Source organism: Somniosus microcephalus, unplaced genomic scaffold (assembly GCF_052327205.1).
Source record: "Somniosus microcephalus isolate GS21.2 unplaced genomic scaffold, FLI_Smic_1.0 unresolved_chr6, whole genome shotgun sequence".
Lineage (NCBI taxonomy): Eukaryota > Metazoa > Chordata > Chondrichthyes > Squaliformes > Somniosidae > Somniosus > Somniosus microcephalus.
The window spans coordinates 12,592,897-12,610,512 of NW_028225184.1; the positions used below are offsets into that span (position 1 = coordinate 12,592,897).

General features: G+C 52.9%; 1 protein-coding gene across 1 annotated transcript in view; it reads right to left on the minus strand.

Moving 5' to 3' along the window:
- LOC147087084 (coatomer subunit alpha-like) overlaps positions 1-17,112 on the minus strand; it is a 29,855-nt gene extending 12,743 nt beyond the window's left edge. Inside the window, 8 exon segments of the mRNA XM_085978038.1 lie at positions 4,623-4,689; positions 5,554-5,704; positions 10,496-10,578; positions 10,874-11,009; positions 11,121-11,220; positions 14,800-14,908; positions 16,836-16,889; positions 17,063-17,112. Of these exon segments, the coding sequence (XP_085834164.1) occupies positions 4,623-4,689; positions 5,554-5,704; positions 10,496-10,578; positions 10,874-11,009; positions 11,121-11,220; positions 14,800-14,908; positions 16,836-16,889; positions 17,063-17,112 (750 nt within the window).
- Between the last annotated feature and the right edge of the window lie 504 nt (positions 17,113-17,616).

Consider the following 17,616-nt stretch of genomic DNA (forward strand, 5'->3'; position numbering starts at 1 on the left):
CAGATTCCAACCACCCTCTGGGTGAAAAAGTTTGTCCTCAAATCCCCTCTAAAACTCCTGCCCCTTACCTTGAAACTATGCCCCCTGGTTATTGACCCCTCTACTAAAGGGGGAAAGTTCCTTCCTATCTACCCTATCTATGCCCCTCATCATTTTGTACACCTCAATCAGATCCCTCCTCAGCCTTCTCTGCTCTAAGGAAAACAACCCCAGCCTGTCCAGTCTCTCTTCATAGCTGAGGCGCTCCAGCCCAGGTAACGTCCTGGTGAATCTCCTCTGCACCCTCTCCAATGCAATCACATCCTTCCTATAGTGTGGCGACCAGAACTGCACACAGTATTCCAGCTGTGGCCTAACTAGCGTTTTGTACAGCTCCATCATAACTTCTACTCATCTCTGTCTTAAATGGGCCACACCTTATTTTTAAACAGTGACCCCTAGTTCTAGATTCTCCCACGAGGGGAAACATCCTCTCCACATCCACCCTGTCCAAACCCCTCAGGATGTTATATGTTTCAATCAAGTCACCTCTTATTCTTCTAAACTCCAGCGGGTACAAGCCCAGTCTGTCCAACCTTTCCTCATAAGACAGCCCGCCCATTCCAGGTATTAAGTCTAGTAAACCTTCTCTGAACTGCTTCCAACGCATTTACATCCGTCCTTAAATAAGGAGACCAATATTGGACACAGTACTCCAGATGTGGTCTCACCAATGCCCTGTATAACTGAAGCATAACCTCCCTACTTTTGTATTGGATTCCCTTCGCAATAAACGATAACATTCTATTAGCTTTCCTAATTACTTGCTGTACCTGCACACTAACCTTTTGCGATTCATAGAAACATAGAAGATAGGACGGCCCCTCGGGCCTGCTCCGCTATTTAATGAGATCATGGCTGATCATCCAAATTCAGTACCCGGTCCCTGCCTTCTCCCCATATCCCTTGATCCCTTTAGCCTTAAGAAATATATCCAACTCTTTCTTGGATATACTTAATGAATTGGCCTCCACCGCCCTCTTTGGGAGAGAATTCCACAGGTTCACCACTCTCTGGGTGAAGAAATTCCTCCTCATCTCTGTCCTAAATGGCTTACCCCTTATCCTTAGACTGTGAGCCCTGGTTCTGGACTCCCCCGCCATCGGGAACATCCTCCCTGCATCTAGTCTGTCCAGTCCTGTTAGAATTTTATAAGTTTCAATGAGATCCTCTCGCATTCTTCTAAACTCCAGCAAATACAAGCCCAATCGACCCAATCTCTCCTCATACGTCATTCCTGCCATCCCAGGTATCAGTCTGGTGCTGCACTCCCTCCATGGCAAGAACATCCTTCCTCATGCACTTGGACACCCTGATTTCTTAAATGTATCTCTGCTAATCGCCTCGACCACTCCCTGTGGCAACAAGTTCCGCATTCTCGCCACTCTCTGGGCAAAGATATTCTTCGGCAGCAACTCCCAAACCCGCGACCTCTTCCACCTAGAAGGACAAGGGCAGCAGGCGCATGTGAACACCACCGCCTCCAAGTTCCCCTCCAAGTCACACACCATCCTGACTTGGAAATATATCGACCGTTCCTTCATCGTCGCTGTGTCAAAATCCTGGAACTCCCTCCCTAACAGCACTGTGGGAGCACCTTCACCACACGGACTGCAGCGGTTCAAGGCGGCTCAACACCGCCTTCTCAAGGGGCGACTGGGGATGGGCAATAAATACTGGCCTTGCCAGCGACGCCCACAACCCAGGAATGAATTTAAAAATGTTTCTCCTGGATTCCTTATTGGATTCGCTAACGACCGTCTTATGTTTATGGCCACTAATGGAAACGCCTCTGAAACCTCCTCCAGCCCCTACACCCCTCCCTATCTCTGTAACCTCCTCCAGCCCCTACACCCCTCACTATCTCTGTAACCTCCTCCAGCCCCTACACCCCTCCCTATCTCTGTAACCTCCTCCAGCCCCTACACCCCTCCCTATCTCTGTAACATCCTCCAGCCCCTACACCCCTCCCTATCTCTGTAACCTCCTCCAGCCCCTACACCACTCCCTATCTCTGTAACCTCCTCCAGCCCCTACACCCCTCCCTATCTCTGTAACCTCCTCCAGCCCCTACACCCTCCCTATCTCTGTAACCTCCTCCAGCCCCGACACCCCTCCCTATCTCTGTAACCTCCTCCAGCCCCTACTCCCCTCCCTATCTCTGTAACCTCCTCCAGCCCCTACACCCCTCCCTATCTCTGTAACCTCCTCCAGCCTCTACACCCCTCCCTATCTCTGTAACCTCCTCCAGCCCCTACTCCCCTCCCTATCTCTGTAACCTCCTCCAGCCCCTACACCCCTCCCTATCTCTGTAACCTCCTCCAGCCTCTACACCCCTCCCTATCTCTGTAACCTCCTCCAGCCCCTACACCCCTCCCTATCACTGTAACCTCCTCCAGCCCCTACACCCCTCCCTATCTCTGTAACCTCCTCCAGCCCCTACACCCCTCCCTATCTCTGTAACCTCCTCCAGCCCCTACACCCCTCCCTATCACTGTAACCTCCTCCAGCGCCTACACCCCTCCCTATCTCTGTAACCTCCTCCAGCCCCTACAACCCTCCCAATCTCTGTAACCTCCTCCAGCCCCTACACCCCTCCCTATCTCTGTAACCTCCTCCAGCCCCTGCAACCCTCCCTATCTCTGTAACCTCCTCCAGCCCCTACACCCCTCCCTATCTCTGTAACCTCCTCCAGCCCCTGCACCCCTCCCTATCTCTGTAACCTCCTCCAGCCCCTACACCCCTCCCTATCACTGTAACCTCCTCCAGCGCCTACACCCCTCCCTATCTCTGAAACCTCCTCCAGCCCCTACACCCCTCCCTATCTCTGTAACCTCCTCCAGCCCCTACAACCCTCCCTATCTCTGTAACCTCCTCCAGCCCCTACACCCCTCCCTATCTCTGTAACCTCCTCCAGCCCCTACAACCCTCCCAATCTCTGTAACCTCCTCCAGCCCTACACCCTCCCTATCTCTGTAACCTCCTCCAGCCCCTACACCCCTCCCAATCTCTGTAACCTCCTCCAGCCCCTACACCCCTCCCTATCTCTGTAACCTCCTCCAGCCCCTGCACCCCTCCCTATCTCTGTAACCTCCTCCAGCCCCTACACCCCTCCCTATCTCTGTAACCTCCTCCAGCCCCTGCACCCCTCCCTATCTCTGTAACCTCCTCCAGCCCCTACACCCCTCCCTATCACTGTAACCTCCTCCAGCGCCTACACCCCTCCCTATCTCTGTAACCTCCTCCAGCCCCTACACCCCTCCCTATCTCTGTAACCTCCTCCAGCCCCTACAACCCTCCCTATCTCTGTAACCTCCTCCAGCCCCGACACCCCTCCCTATCTCTGTAACCTCCTCCAGCCCCTACAACCCTCCCAATCTCTGTAACCTCCTCCAGCCCCTACACCCCTCCCTATCTCTGTAACCTCCTCCAGCCCCGACACCCCTCCCTATCTCTGTAACCTCCTCCAGCCCTACACCCTCCCTATCTCTGTAACCTCCTCCAGCCCCTACACCCCTCCCTATCTCTGTAACCTCCTCCAGCCCCTACACCCCTCCCTATCTCTGTAACCTCCTCCAGCCCCTACACCCCTCCCTATCTCTGTAACCTCCTCCAGCCCCTACACCCCTCCCTATCTCTGTAACCTCTTCCAGCCCCTACACCCCTCCCTATCTCTGTAACCTCCTCCAGCCCCTACACCCCTCCCTATCTCTGTAACCTCCTCCAGCCCCTACACCCCTCCCTATCTCTGTAACCTCCTCCAGCCCCTACACCCCTCCCTATCTCTGTAACCTCCTCCAGCCCTGCAACCCTCCCTATCTCTGTAACCTCCTCCAGCCCCTACACCCCTCCCTATCTCTGTAACCTCCTCCAGCCCCTTCACCCCTCCCTATCTCCAACCTCCTCCAGCCCCTACGCCCCTCCCTATCTCTGTAACCCCCTCCAGCCCCTACACCCCTCCCTATCTCTGTAACCTCCTCCAGCCCCTACACCCCTCCCTATCTCTGTAACCTCCTCCAGCCCAACAACCCTCCCTATCTCTGTAACCTCCTCCAGCCCTACACCCCTCCCTATCTCTGTAACCTCCTCCTGCCCCTGCACCCCTCCCTATCTCCAACCTCCTCCAGCCCCTACGCCCCTCCCTATCTCTGTAACCCCCTCCAGCCCTTACAACCCTCCCTATCTCTGTAACCTCCTCCAGCACCACAACCCTCCGAGATCTCTGCGCTCCTCCAATTCTGGCCTCTTGAGCATCCCCCGATTTCCATCGCTCCACCATTGGCGGCCGTGCCTTCAGCTGCCTGGGGCCCCGAGCTCTGGAATTCCCTCCCTAAACCTCTCCGCCTCTCTCTCCTCCTTTAAGACGCTCCTTAAAACCTCCCTCTTTGACCCAGCTTTTGGTCACCTGTCCTAATGTCTCCTGATGTGGCTCCGTGTCAGATTCTGTCTGATAATCGCTCCTGTGAAGCACCTTGGGAGGTTTTACAACGTTAAAGGCGCTATATAAATGCACGTTGTCGTGGGAAATCCGAAACTTTTCCATCAAGTCCGCTATTGAGCCTGGAAGCTGCTTGAGACCTTACCGTACACAGGAGGACAGAATTCTCCGCTGGATTATACGACATGCTGAAGACTGGAAACTTGGAGCCGCTGTGGGTAAAGGAAGAGGGAGAGAGAAATCAGCACCGTCTGGGAATCTGCTGTACCTGCCCTGGGAGTGTTTGATGGGACAGTGTAGAGGGAGCTTTACTCTGTATCTAACCCCGTGCTGTACCTGCCCTGGGAGTGTTTGATGGGACAGTGTAGAGGGAGCTTTACTCTGTATCTAACCCCGTGCTGTCCCTGCCCTGGGAGTGTTTGATGGGACAGTGTAGAGGGAGCTTTACTCTGTATCTAACCCCGTGCTGTACCTGCCCTGGGAGTGTTTGATGGAACAGTGTAGAGGGAGCTTTACTCTGTATCTAACCCCGTGCTGTACCTGCCCTGGGAGTGTTTGATGGGACAGTGTAGAGGGAGCTTTACTCTGTATCTAACCCGTGCTGTACCTGCCCTGGGAGTGTTTGATGGGACAGTGTAGAGGGAGCTTTACTCTGTATCTAACCCCGTGCTGTACCTGCCCTGGGAGTGTTTGACGGGACAGTGTAGAGGGAGCTTTACTCTGTATCTAACCCGTGCTGTACCTGCCCTGGGAGTGTTTGATGGGACAGTGTAGAGGGAGCTTTACTCTGTATCTAACCCCGTGCTGTACCTGCCCTGGGAGTGTTTGATGGGACAGTGTAGAGGGAGCTTTACTCTGTATCTAACCCGTGCTGTACCTGCCCTGGGAGTGTTTGATGGGACAGTGTAGAGGGAGCTTTACTCTGTATCTAACCCGTGCTGTACCTGCCCTGGGAGTGTTTGATGGGACAGTGTAGAGGGAGCTTTACTCTGTATCTAACCCCGTGCTGTACCTGCCCTGGGAGTGTTTGATGGGACAGTGCGGAGGGAGTCTTACTCTGCAGGGTGTCCACTGACCTGCGTAGCTGCATCACTGCCACGTCCTTGGAGCTGTGGAAATCCAGCTGGCGCAGGAAGCGATCTTTCACGTAGAAGAGCGCGTTCCCGTGAACCGCGTACGCTGGCCTCTCGCGCTCCAGTTTGAAGACGATCATCCCGCTGTCATGACCTGTGCCGGGGTCGAGGGTCGGGGAGGTAACAACACAACAGTCAACATGGCCTCTTTTACCTCCAACAACCACAACCTGCATTTATATAGCGCCTTTTAACATAGTATAAAAGGTCCCAAGCCGCTTCACAGGAGCGATTATAGAAACATATAAGATAGGAGCAGGAGTGGGCCATTCGGCCCCTCGAGCCTGCTCCGCCATTCAATGAGATCATGGCTGATCATCCAAATTCAGTACCCTGTCCCTGCCTTCTCCCCATATCCCTTGATCACTTTAGCCTCAAGAAATATATCCAACTCCTTCTTGAATATATTTAATGAATTGGCCTCTACTGCCTTCTGTGGTAGAGAATTCCACAGGTTCACCACTCTCTGGGTGAAGAAATTCCTCCTCATCTCAGTCTTAAATGGCTTACCCCTTATCCTTCGACTGTGACCCCTGGTTCTGGACTCCCCGACCGTCGGGAACATCCTTCCTGCGTCTAGTCCTGTTAGAATTTTATAAGTTTCAATGAGATCCCCTCTCATTCTTCTAAACTCCAGCGAGTATAAGCCCAATCGACCCAATCTCTCCTCATACGTCATTCCTGCCATCCCAGGTATCAGCCTGGTGAATCTTCGCTGCACTCCCTCCATGGCAAGAACATCCTTCCTCAGATAAGGCGACCAAAACTGCACACAATACTCAAGGTGCAGTCTCACCAAGGCCCTGTACAACTGCAGCAAAACATCCTTGCTCCTGTACTCGAATCCTCTCATCAAACACAATTTGACAGCGAACCACATAAGGCGATATTAGGGACAGGTGACAAGATAAGGGAGTGAAGGGTTATGGGGAGCGGGCAGGGAAGTGGCTTTGAGCCCAAGATCGGCCATGATCTTACTGAATGGCGGAGCAGGCTCGAAGGGCCAAGTGGCCTATTCCTGCTCCTATTTCTTAGGTTCTTACGTGACCTGAAGCTGGGTCAAAGAGGGAGGTTTTAAGGAGCGTCCTAAAGGAGGAGAGAGAGGCGGAGAGGTTTAGGGAGGGAATTCCAGAGCTCAGGGCCCAGGCAGCTGAAGGCACGGCCGCCAATGGTGGAGCGATGGACATCGGGGGATGCGCAAGAGGCCGGAATTGGAGGAGCGCAGAGATCTCGGAGGGTTGAAGGGCTGGAGGAGGTTACAGAGATAGGGAGGGGTGTAGGGACTGGAGAAGGTTACAGAGATAGGGAGGGGTGTAGGGGGCTGGAGGAGGTTACAGAGATAGGGAGGGTTGTAGGGGCTGGAGGAGGTTACAGTTCGGGTCTCCATACACCTTGGTTAGACCACACTTGGAGCACTGTGCACAGTTCTGGTCTCCATATACCTTGGTTAGACCACACTTGGAGCACTGTCCACAGTTCTGGTCTCCATACACCTTGGTTAGACCACACTTGGAGCACTGTGCACAGTTCTGGTCTCCATATACCTTGGTTAGACCACACTGGGAGCACTGTGCACAGTTCTGGTCTCCATATACCTTGGTTAGACCACACTTGGAGCACTGTGCACAGTTCTGGTCTCCATATACCTTGGTTAGACCACACTTGGAGCACTGTGCACAGTTCTGGTCTCCATATACCTTGGTTAGACCACACTTGGAGCACTGTGCACAGTTCTGGTCTCCCATACACCTTGGTTAGACCACACTTGGAGCACTGTGCACAGTCCTGGTCTCCATATACCTTGGTTATACCACACTTGGAGCACTGCGCACAGTTCTGGTCACCATATACCTTGGTTAGACCACACTTGGAGCACTGTGCACAGTTCAGGTCTCCATATACCTTGGTTAGACCACACTTGGAGCACTGTGCACAGTTCTGGTCTCCATATACCTTGGTTAGACCACACTTGGAGCACTGTGCACAGTTCTGGTCTCCATATACCTTGGTTAGACCACACTTGGAGCACTGTGCACAGTTCTGGTCTCCATATACCTTGGTTAGACCACACTTGGAGCACTGTGCACAGTTCTGGTCTCCATATACCTTGGTTAGACCACACTTGGAGCACTGTGCACAGTTCTGGTCTCCCATACACCTTGGTTAGACCACACTTGGAGCACTGTGCACAGTCCTGGTCTCCATATACCTTGGTTATACCACACTTGGAGCACTGCGCACAGTTCTGGTCACCATATACCTTGGTTAGACCACACTTGGAGCACTGTGCACAGTTCAGGTCTCCATATACCTTGGTTAGACCACACTTGGAGCACTTTGCACAGTTCTGGTCTCCACATTATATATAAAGGATATAGAAGCACTGGAGAGGGTGCAATCAGAGGTTTACAAGGATGATACCACAACTGAGAAGGTATACCTATCAGGAAAGATTGATCAGGCTGCGTCTCTTCTCTAGAAGAGAGAAGGCTGATCTAATAGAGGTCTCCAAGATTATGAAGGAGTTCGACAGGATAGATGTAGAGAAGATGTGCCCACTTGTGGGAAGACCAGAACATGCGGCCATCAATAGAAGACAGTCACTAATAAATCCAATAGGGAATTCAGGAGATACGTCCTTACCCAGAGAGAGGTGAGAATGTGGAACGCGCTGACACAGGGGGAAAGGAAAAGGAAAACCGAATACACTTGAAAGGAGCCGGCTACTTGGTAGCATTCTATCCTCTGAGTCAGAAGGTCGTGGGTTCGAGTCCCACTCCAGACACTTGATCCCATAACCTAGGCCGACACTCCGGTGAAGTACTGAGGGAGCGCCGCACTGTCGGAGGGGCGGTACTGAGGGAGCGCCGCACTGTCGGAGGGGCGGTACTGAGGGAGCGCCGCACTGTCGGAGAGGCAGTACTGAGGGAGCGCCGCACTGTCGGAGGGTCAGTACTGAGGGAGCACCGCACTGTCGGAGGGGGCAGTACTGAGGGAGCGCCGCACTGTCGGAGGGGGCAGTACTGAGGGAGCGCCGCACTGTCGGAGGGGCCGTACTGAGGGAGCGCCGCACTGTCGGAGGGGCGGTACTGAGGGAGCGCCGCACTGTCGGAGGGGCAGTACTGAGGGAGCGCCGCACTGTCGGAGAGGCAGTACTGAGGGAGCGCCGCACTGTCGGAGGGTCAGTACTGAGGGAGCGCCGCACTGTCGGAGGGGCAGTACTGAGGGAGCGCCGCACTGTCGGAGGGGCAGTACTGAGGGAGCACCGCACTGTCGGAGGGGCAGTACTGAGGGAGCGCCGCACTGTCGGAGGGGCAGTACTGAGTGTGGTAAACCACGTTCACTATCGTATCACTGTTAGTAGTTAGCACTGTTCACCACTGTTCGTTATAACTGTATCACTGACCACTATTGTATCACGGTACGAGGTCGCCTCTTGCCACACTGCTATACCTGGGATGACCACTGCCGACTCCGCCTTGGCTCCACCCACCAGGCCAGGTATAAAGGTGAGCGACTGGCTGGTATTCCTCCTGCTTGGATCGGATCACCCACGAGAGTGGGCTCTGTTATTTAGTCAATAAAAACCTTTAGTCACCTTCGTAACTCTTCGCCTTTTATTGGAGGAATTGATAGGTATATCAATTTTATTGACTAAATTTAATGATGTCCGACAACGAGTCACAACCGGCGGAGGAGCCACCAGCGCAGCTCCCAGGAGCACAGCCACACCAGCCAGCTTGGCTGCGAGCCCTCAGACCGCCGTACCTGGACCTGAACCCACGAGCAGCAAACTCAGCCGCAGACTTTAAACACTGGCTGGTCTGCTTCGAATCATACCTGAGAGAATCCAGCGTCCCTCAGGCATCCAAACTAAGTGTCCTGCAGGCACAACTGAGCCCGAGAGTATACACTCTCATCGAGGACATGACTACCTACGAGACCGCCATCAACCTGCTGAAACAGAAGTACCGGACCCCGGTAAACTACATGTACGCTAGGCACCTCCTAAGATCACGGCCGCAACAGCCAGGAGAATCAGTAGCCGAATTCTCACAGGCGCTATATGCACTCGCCAGGAACTGTGACTTTAAATCGGTGTCGGCAGCCGAAAATACTGAAGATAATATCCGCGACGCATTCCTGAAAGGCCTACGGTCCGAGTACTCACGGCAAAGACTGCTGGAAGCTAAAGACCTCAGCATGGAAAAAGCTGAAGCCCTCGCTACGCTCCCTCAGTGATATACCTATCAATTCCTCCAATAAAAGGCGAAGAGTTACGAAGGTGACTAAAGGTTTTTATTGACTAAATAACAGAGCCCACTCTCGTGGGTGATCCGATCCAAGCAGGAGGAATACCAGCCAGTCGCTCACCTTTATACCTGGCCTGGTGGGTGGAGCCAAGGCGGAGTCGGCAGTGGTCATCCCAGGTATAGCAGTGTGGCAACTGGCTGGTATTCCTCCTGCTTGGATCGGATCACCCACGAGAGTGGGCTCTGTTATTTAGTCAATAAAAACCTTTAGTCACCTTCGTAACTCTTCGCCTTTTATTGGAGGAATTGATAGGTATATCACTGAGGGAGCGCCGCACTGTCGGAGGTAAAAGATCCCACGGCCACCATTTCGAAGACGAGCAGTGGCGTTACCCCTGAGGTGTCCTGGTGCCAATATTTATCGCTCAAAAGATGACGTGGTCATTATCACATTGCTGCTTGTGGGAGCTTGCTGTACGCCAATTGGCTGTCGCGTTTCCTACATAACAACCGCACTTCAGAAAAAGCACTTAATCGGCTGTGAAGCAACTTGGGAAGTCTCGGAGTAGCGAAAGGCGCAGTCGAAAAGTCTTCTAACACGCACGCCCACCGCCCAATCCCTCACATCTCACCTGCTGCGAATAAGTTGAGGTTGGGGTGGGCCCCGAGGACCCAGAAGCGGTCATGGTCTCGCCGGAATGTTTGCACCCCAGTCCTGCTCGGGAGAGAGAGAGAGAGAGAGAGAGGCGGTCACAGTTAAGCAGAAAAGACATACATTCCACCGCCATGCTTTCATTTCTCGCGTTCCCTTCATCAGTTCTTCGGAATACCGCGGTCTCCTCTACCCACCCTCCCGTCCAGCTCCGATTCAGCCGAGGGAGCGCCGCACCGTCGGAGGGGCGGTACCGAGGGAGCCCTCCCCGGGGATCGCAAAGCGCCGCTGGGCCCCACACGCCATCCGACAACCCCTCCCCCCCCACCGCCTCGCGTCGGAAGGAGCCCTCACTCACCTCTTGGACATGTCCCAGACTCGAATGCTTTTGTCCTCCGAGTTGCTGAGGATGAGCTCTTGGCGCGGATGGAAGACCGCACAGGAGACATTGTTGTAGTGTCCGCGACAGGTGTCCACCTCCCAGGCTTTGGAATCTGATCGAGTGAGAGCGAGCAAGAGACAGACAGGGAGAGGGGGTCAGACTGGAGTCGGGTAGCGAGGGGACATGGGAAGACAGGAGCAGGCCCAGACACCGTCTTACTCACCATTCATTCGCCAGATCTTGACTTGACGGTCATCCGCGCCGGACACGATCAGGGGCATCGTGGGATGGAAGGCTGCCCAGTTCACGCCTCGATCGTGACCCTGCAGGAGGTAGAACAGAGCCTCAGAGTCTCACCCGTGCTGTACCAGCCCTGCGAGTGTTTGATGGGACAGTGCAGAGGGAGCTTTACTCTGTATCTAACCCCGTGCTGTACCAGCCCTGCGAGTGTTTGATGGGACAGTGCAGAGGGAGCTTTACTCTGTATCTAACCTGTGCTGTACCTGCCCTGGGAGTGTTTGATGGGACAGTGTAGAGGGAGCTTTACTCTGTATCTAACCCCGTGCTGTACCTGCCCTGGGAGTGTTTGATGGGACAGTGTAGAGGGAGCTTTATTCTGTATCTAACCCCGCGCTGTACCTGCCCTGGGAGTGTTTGATGGGACAGTGTAGAGGGAGCTTTACTCTGTATCAAACCCCGTGCTGTACCTGCCCTGGGAGTGTTTGATGGGACAGTGCAGAGGGAGCTTTACTCTGTATCTAACCCGTGCTGTACCTGCCCTGGGAGTGTTTGATGGGACAGTGTAGAGGGAGCTTTACTCTGTATCTAACCCGTGCTGTACCTGCCCTGGGAGTGTTTGATGGGACAATGTAGAGGGAGCTTTACTCTGTATCTAACCCGTGCTGTACCTGCCCTGGGAGTGTTTGATGGGACAGTGTCGAGGGAGCTTTACTCTGTATCTAACCCCGTGCTGTACCTGCCCTGGGAGTGTTTGATAGGACAGTGTAGAGGGAGCTTTACTCTGTATCTAACCCCGTGCTGTACCTGCCCTGGGAGTGTTTGATGGGACAGTGTAGAGGGAGCTTTACTCTGTATCTAACCCCGTGCTGTACCTGCCCTGGGAGTGTTGATGGGACAGTGTAGAGGGAGCTTTACTCTGTATCTAACCCGTGCTGTACCTGCCCTGGGAGTGTTTGATGGGACAGTGTCGAGGGAGCTTTACTCTGTATCTAACCCCGTGCTGTACCTGCCCTGGGAGTGTTTGATGGGACAGTGTAGAGGGAGCTTTACTCTGAATCTAACCCCGTGCTGTACCTGCCCTGGGAGTGTTTGATGGGACATTGTAGAGGGAGCTTTACTCTGTATCTAACCCCGTGCTGTACCTGCCCTGGGAGTGTTTGACGGGACAGTGTAGAGGGAGCTTTACTCTGTATCTAACCCGTGCTGTACCTGCCCTGGGAGTGTTTGATGGGACATTGTAGAGGGAGCTTTACTCTGTCTCTAACCCAGTGCTGTATCTACCTGTAAGATTATCATGGATTAGTTGGGTTTTTTTTTTAAGAATACTTGCTTTATTATCTTATAATATCATGAATGAAGGTTCACCAGACTGGTTCCTGGGATGAGATGGTTGTTCTACGAGGAGAGATTGAGTAGGCCTGGCCTATAATCTCTATAGTTTAGAAGAACAAGAGGTGATCTCATTGAAACATGCAAGATTCTGAGAGGGATTGACAGGGTAGATGCAGAGAGGATGATTCCCCCTTGGCTGGGGAGCCTAGAACCAGGGGTCACAGTCTCAGAATAAGGGGTCGGCCATTTAGGACTGAGATGAGGAGGAATTTCTTCACTCAGAGGGCGGTGAATCTTTGGAATTCTCTGCCCCAGAGGGCTGTGGAGGCTCCGTCGTTGAGTATATTCAAGGCCGAGATCGGTAGATTGTTGGACTCGTGAGGAATCAAGAGATTGGGTGGGCGGAGTGGAGTTGAGGTCGAAGATCAGCCATGATCTTATTGAATGGTCGGGCAGGCTCGAGGGGGCCGAACGGCCTCCCCGGGGCCGAACGGCCTCCCCCTGCTCCTCGGAGTCATAACGGCACAGGAGGAGACCATTCGGCCCATCTCTATCCCCGTAGCCCTGCAAGTTTATTTCCCCCAAGTGTCTATCCAGTCTCCCTTTGAAAACATCGCGTGTCTCCGCTTCCACCACTTCCGTCGGCAGCGAGTTCCAGGTCCTCACCACTCGCTACGTAAATAAGTTTTTCCTCACATCCCCCCCTGTATCTCTGGCTCAAAACCTGAAATCTGTGTCCCCTCGTCCTTGTACCGTCAACTAGTGGGAACAGCCTTTCCCCGTCTAGCCTATCTGTAATGAAATCTGTTTGTCTTGATCCTGTATTCGTTTTGCACTCATGTATATTACCCTCCCCCACTGTGTATAGTTTCACTTCCTCTTTCCCGACTAACCTGGGAGGTTCCAGGTCTTGGCTCTTGGCTCCGCCCCTGACTTCTCTTACATAAAGATCCCAGGATCTGTATGACTCATTCCTGTGAACCAGTCGGCGTGTTGAGATGTTAGCTCTGATCTTAGTGATTAAAAGCCAACTTGTTTAAGTCTAACTTCTAGTTTTGTGGTTATTGAAGGCCCATCACAATCCAAACCCGTCATAATCTTGTACACTTCTATCAAATCACCCCTCAACCTCCTTTTCTCTAATGAAAACAAATCCAGCTTCTCCAACCTGTCCTTGTAGCCAAGATCCCCCATCCCCGGAACCAGAGTGGATTCACCAGGATGTTACCTTTCTATCTACCCTATCTATGCCCCTCAGAATTTTGTACACCTCAATCAGGTTCCCCCCTCAGCCTTCTCTGCTCCAAGGAAAACAACTCCAGCCTGTCCAGTCTCTCTTCATAGCTGAAGCACTCCATCCCAGGTAACATCCTGGTGAATCTCCTCTGCACCCTCTCCAATGCAATCACATCCTTCCTATAGTGTGGCGACCAGAACTGCACACAGTATTCCAGCTGTGGCCTAAGTAGCGTTTTGTGCAGCTCCATCATAACCTCCCTGCTCTTATATTCTGTGCCTCGGCTAATGAAGGCAAGTATCCCATGTGCCTTTTTAACCACCTTATCTACCGGTCCTGCTGCCTTCAGGGATCTATGTACATGCACACCAAGGTCCCTCTGTCCTTCCTAGGATCCTACCATTCATTGCGCATTCCCTTGCCTTGTTAGTCCTCCCAAAATGCATCACCTCACACTTTCAGGGTTAAATTCCATTTGCCACTGTTCTGCCCATCTGACCAACCCGTCTATATCGTCCTGTAGCCTGAGGCTTCCCTCCTCGCTATTTACCACCCCACCAATTTTCGTGTCATCTACAAACGTACTTATCATACACCTCCTACATTCATATCTATAAATCATTAATGTACACGACAAACAGCAAGGGACCCAGCACCGATCCCTGCGATACACCACTGGACACAGGCTTCCAGTCACAGAAACAACCTTCGATCATCACCCTCTGTACTCTGCAAACTGCTGCACGAATATTGTGTTGTGCAGGCAGAGAGTGTTAGGGAGGACACAGGCAGAGAGAGAGGCAGAGAGAGACAGAGACAGAGACAGAGAGAGAGAGAGAGAGAGAGACAGAGAGAGAGACAGAGAGAGAGAGAGAGAGAGAGACAGAGAGAGAGACAGAGAGAGAGACAGAGACAGAGAGAGAGAGACAGAGAGAGAGAGAGAGAGAGAGAGAGAGAGAGAGAGACACAGAGAGAGAGGCAGAGAGAGACAGAGACAGAGAGAGAGAGAGAGAGAGAGAGAGAGAGAGGAGAGAGAGAGACAGAGAGAGACAGAGACAGAGAGAGAGAGAGAGAGAGAGAGACACACACATACCTCCAAGACATGCTTGACAACAGCATCAGTGGTCCCGAAGAGGTCGACGCCAGAGATTCCCCGAACGTCACTCTCCACCGCCCCCGGGGACAGGTTTTCTTCCGGAGTCCTGCGGGAAAAGGGTTTGGGGGGGGAAAAGAGACATCATTGCATGAAAAGCCTCAACTGCATCGCCCCCTCCAGGAGACACACCAGGCCAGGGGGGGGCAGGGGAGCGAGACAGCGGGGCAAGAGAGCGAGAGGTGCTTGGGAGCACGGTGCACAGTTCTGGTCTCCATATACCTTGGTTAGACCACACTTGGAGCACGGTGCACAGTTCTGGTCTCCATATACCTTGGTTAGACCACACTTGGAGCACACTTGGAGCACGGTGCACAGTTCTGGTCTCCATATACCTTGGTTAGACCACACTTGGAGCACTGTGCACAGTTCTGGTCTCCATATCCCTTGGTTAGACCACACTTGGAGCACTGTGCACAGTTCTGTCTCCATATCCCTTGGTTAGACCACACTTGGAGCACTGTGCACAGTTCTGGTCTCCATATACCTTGGTTAGACACACTTGGAGCATTGTGCACAGTTCTGGTCTCCATATACCTTGGTTAGACCACACTTGGAGCACTGTGCACTGTTCTGGTCTCCATATACCTTGGTTAGACCACACTTGGAGCACTGTGCACAGTTCTGGTCTCCATATACCTTGGTTAGACCACACTTGGAGCTCGGTGCACAGTTCTGGTCTCCATATACCTTGGTTAGACCACACTTGGAACACTGTGCACAGTTCTGGTCTCCATATACCTTGGTTAGACCACACTTGGAGCATTGTGCACAGTTCTGGTCTCCATATACCTTGGTTAGACCACACTTGGAGCACTGTGCACAGTTCCGGTCTCCATATACCTTGGTTAGACCACACTTGGAGCACTGTGCACAGTTCTGGTCTCCATATACCTTGGTTAGACCACACTTGGAGCATTGTGCACAGTTCTGGTCTCCATATACCTTGGTTAGACCACACTTGGAGCACTGTGCACAGTTCCGGTCTCCATATACCTTGGTTAGACCACACTTGGAGCACTGTGCACAGTTCTGGTCTCCATATACCTTGGTTAGACCACACTTGGAGCACTGTGCACAGTTCTGGTCTCCATATATCTTGATTAGACCACACTTGGAGCACTGTGCACAGTTCTGGTCTCCATATACCTTGGTTAGACCACACTTGGAGCACTGTGCACAGTTCTGGTCTCCATATACCTTGGTTAGACCACACTTGGAGCACTGTGCACAGTTCTGGTCTCTGTATACCTTGGTTTAGACCACACTTGGAGCACTGCGCACAGTTCTGGTCTCCATATCCTTTGGTTAGACCACACTTGGAGCACTGTGCACAGTTCTGGTCTCCATATACCTTGGTTAGACCACACTCGGAGCACTGCGCACAGTTCTGGTCTCCATATCCTTTGGTTAGACCACACTCGGAGCACTGTGCACAGTTCTGGTCTCCATATACCTTGGTTAGACCACACTTGGAGCACTGTGCACAGTTCTGGTCTCCATATACCTTGGTTAGAGCACACTTGGAGCACTGTGCACAGTTCTGGTCTCCATATACCTTGGTTAGACCACACTTGGAGCACTGTGCACAGTTCTGGTCTCCATGTACCTTGGTTAGACCACACTTGGAGCACTGTGCACAGTTCTGGTCTCCATATACCTTGGTTAGACCACACTTGGAGCACTGTGCACAGTTCTGGTCTCCATATACCTTGGTTAGATCACATTTGGAGCACTGTGCACAGTTCTGGTCTCCATATACCTTGGTTAGACCACACTTGGAGCACCGTGCACAGTTCTGGTCTCCATATACCTTGGTTAGACCACACTTGGAGCACTGTGCACAGTTCTGGTCTCCATATACCTTGGTTAGATCACATTTGGAGCACTCCTCCCAGACTCTGCCACCCTCCTCCATTTCCAAGGGCCTGCCTCCGCACCCCCCACCCCCCACATTCACCAGACACCCAACTCACCAGAAATATCCCAGACGCGAACTGTCTGGTCCAAACTGGCAGAGACGACCAGGTCTTCAGACGGGTGGAACTGGGCGCACATCACATAGTGGTTGTGTCCGGTCAGGACGCTATCGGGAGGAGAGAGGGAAGCGACACAAGAAAGGAGGCAATCAGAATTAAATTGAACACCATTTAAGGAGGATTTTACCCCTCCCCTCCCATCATTCCCCCCTCCCAGTCCAAACCGTGCCTCTTGTTGGGCTCGACACCGGGCCTCGATCACGGAGGAAATCATCTCCTTTGGAGCAATGGTTTTGGCTTCCCAACCCCACTTGACCGGCGAGATCAGGAGAACTCACCACACACAAGTCCGGGACTGCCAATTCCAAATCCGGATGGTTTGATCGTCGGAAGCGCTCAGGATCCAGGGGTACTCCTGTCGGGGTGGGGGTGGGCGGGGGGAAAGGGGAGAGAAAGCAATCGCAATTTAGCCCAAACTCCTTTTGAAATTAATCTCGCCAAAACCATCGGACCCATGCATTGAAAGCTGCAGTGCTGGTTTGACCACACACTGGGAAGGGCGATAGGAACAGGAGGACAACATTCAGCCCCTCGAGCCTGTTCCACCATTCAATGAGTGGGGCAGGTCTGTGTCCGAACTCCCTATACCCGCCTTGGTTCCATATCCCTTACATAGCTCTGGTCTCCATATACCTTGGTTAGACCACACTTGGAGCACCGTGCACAGTTCTGGTCTCCATATACCTTGGTTGGACCACACTTGGAGCACTGTGCACAG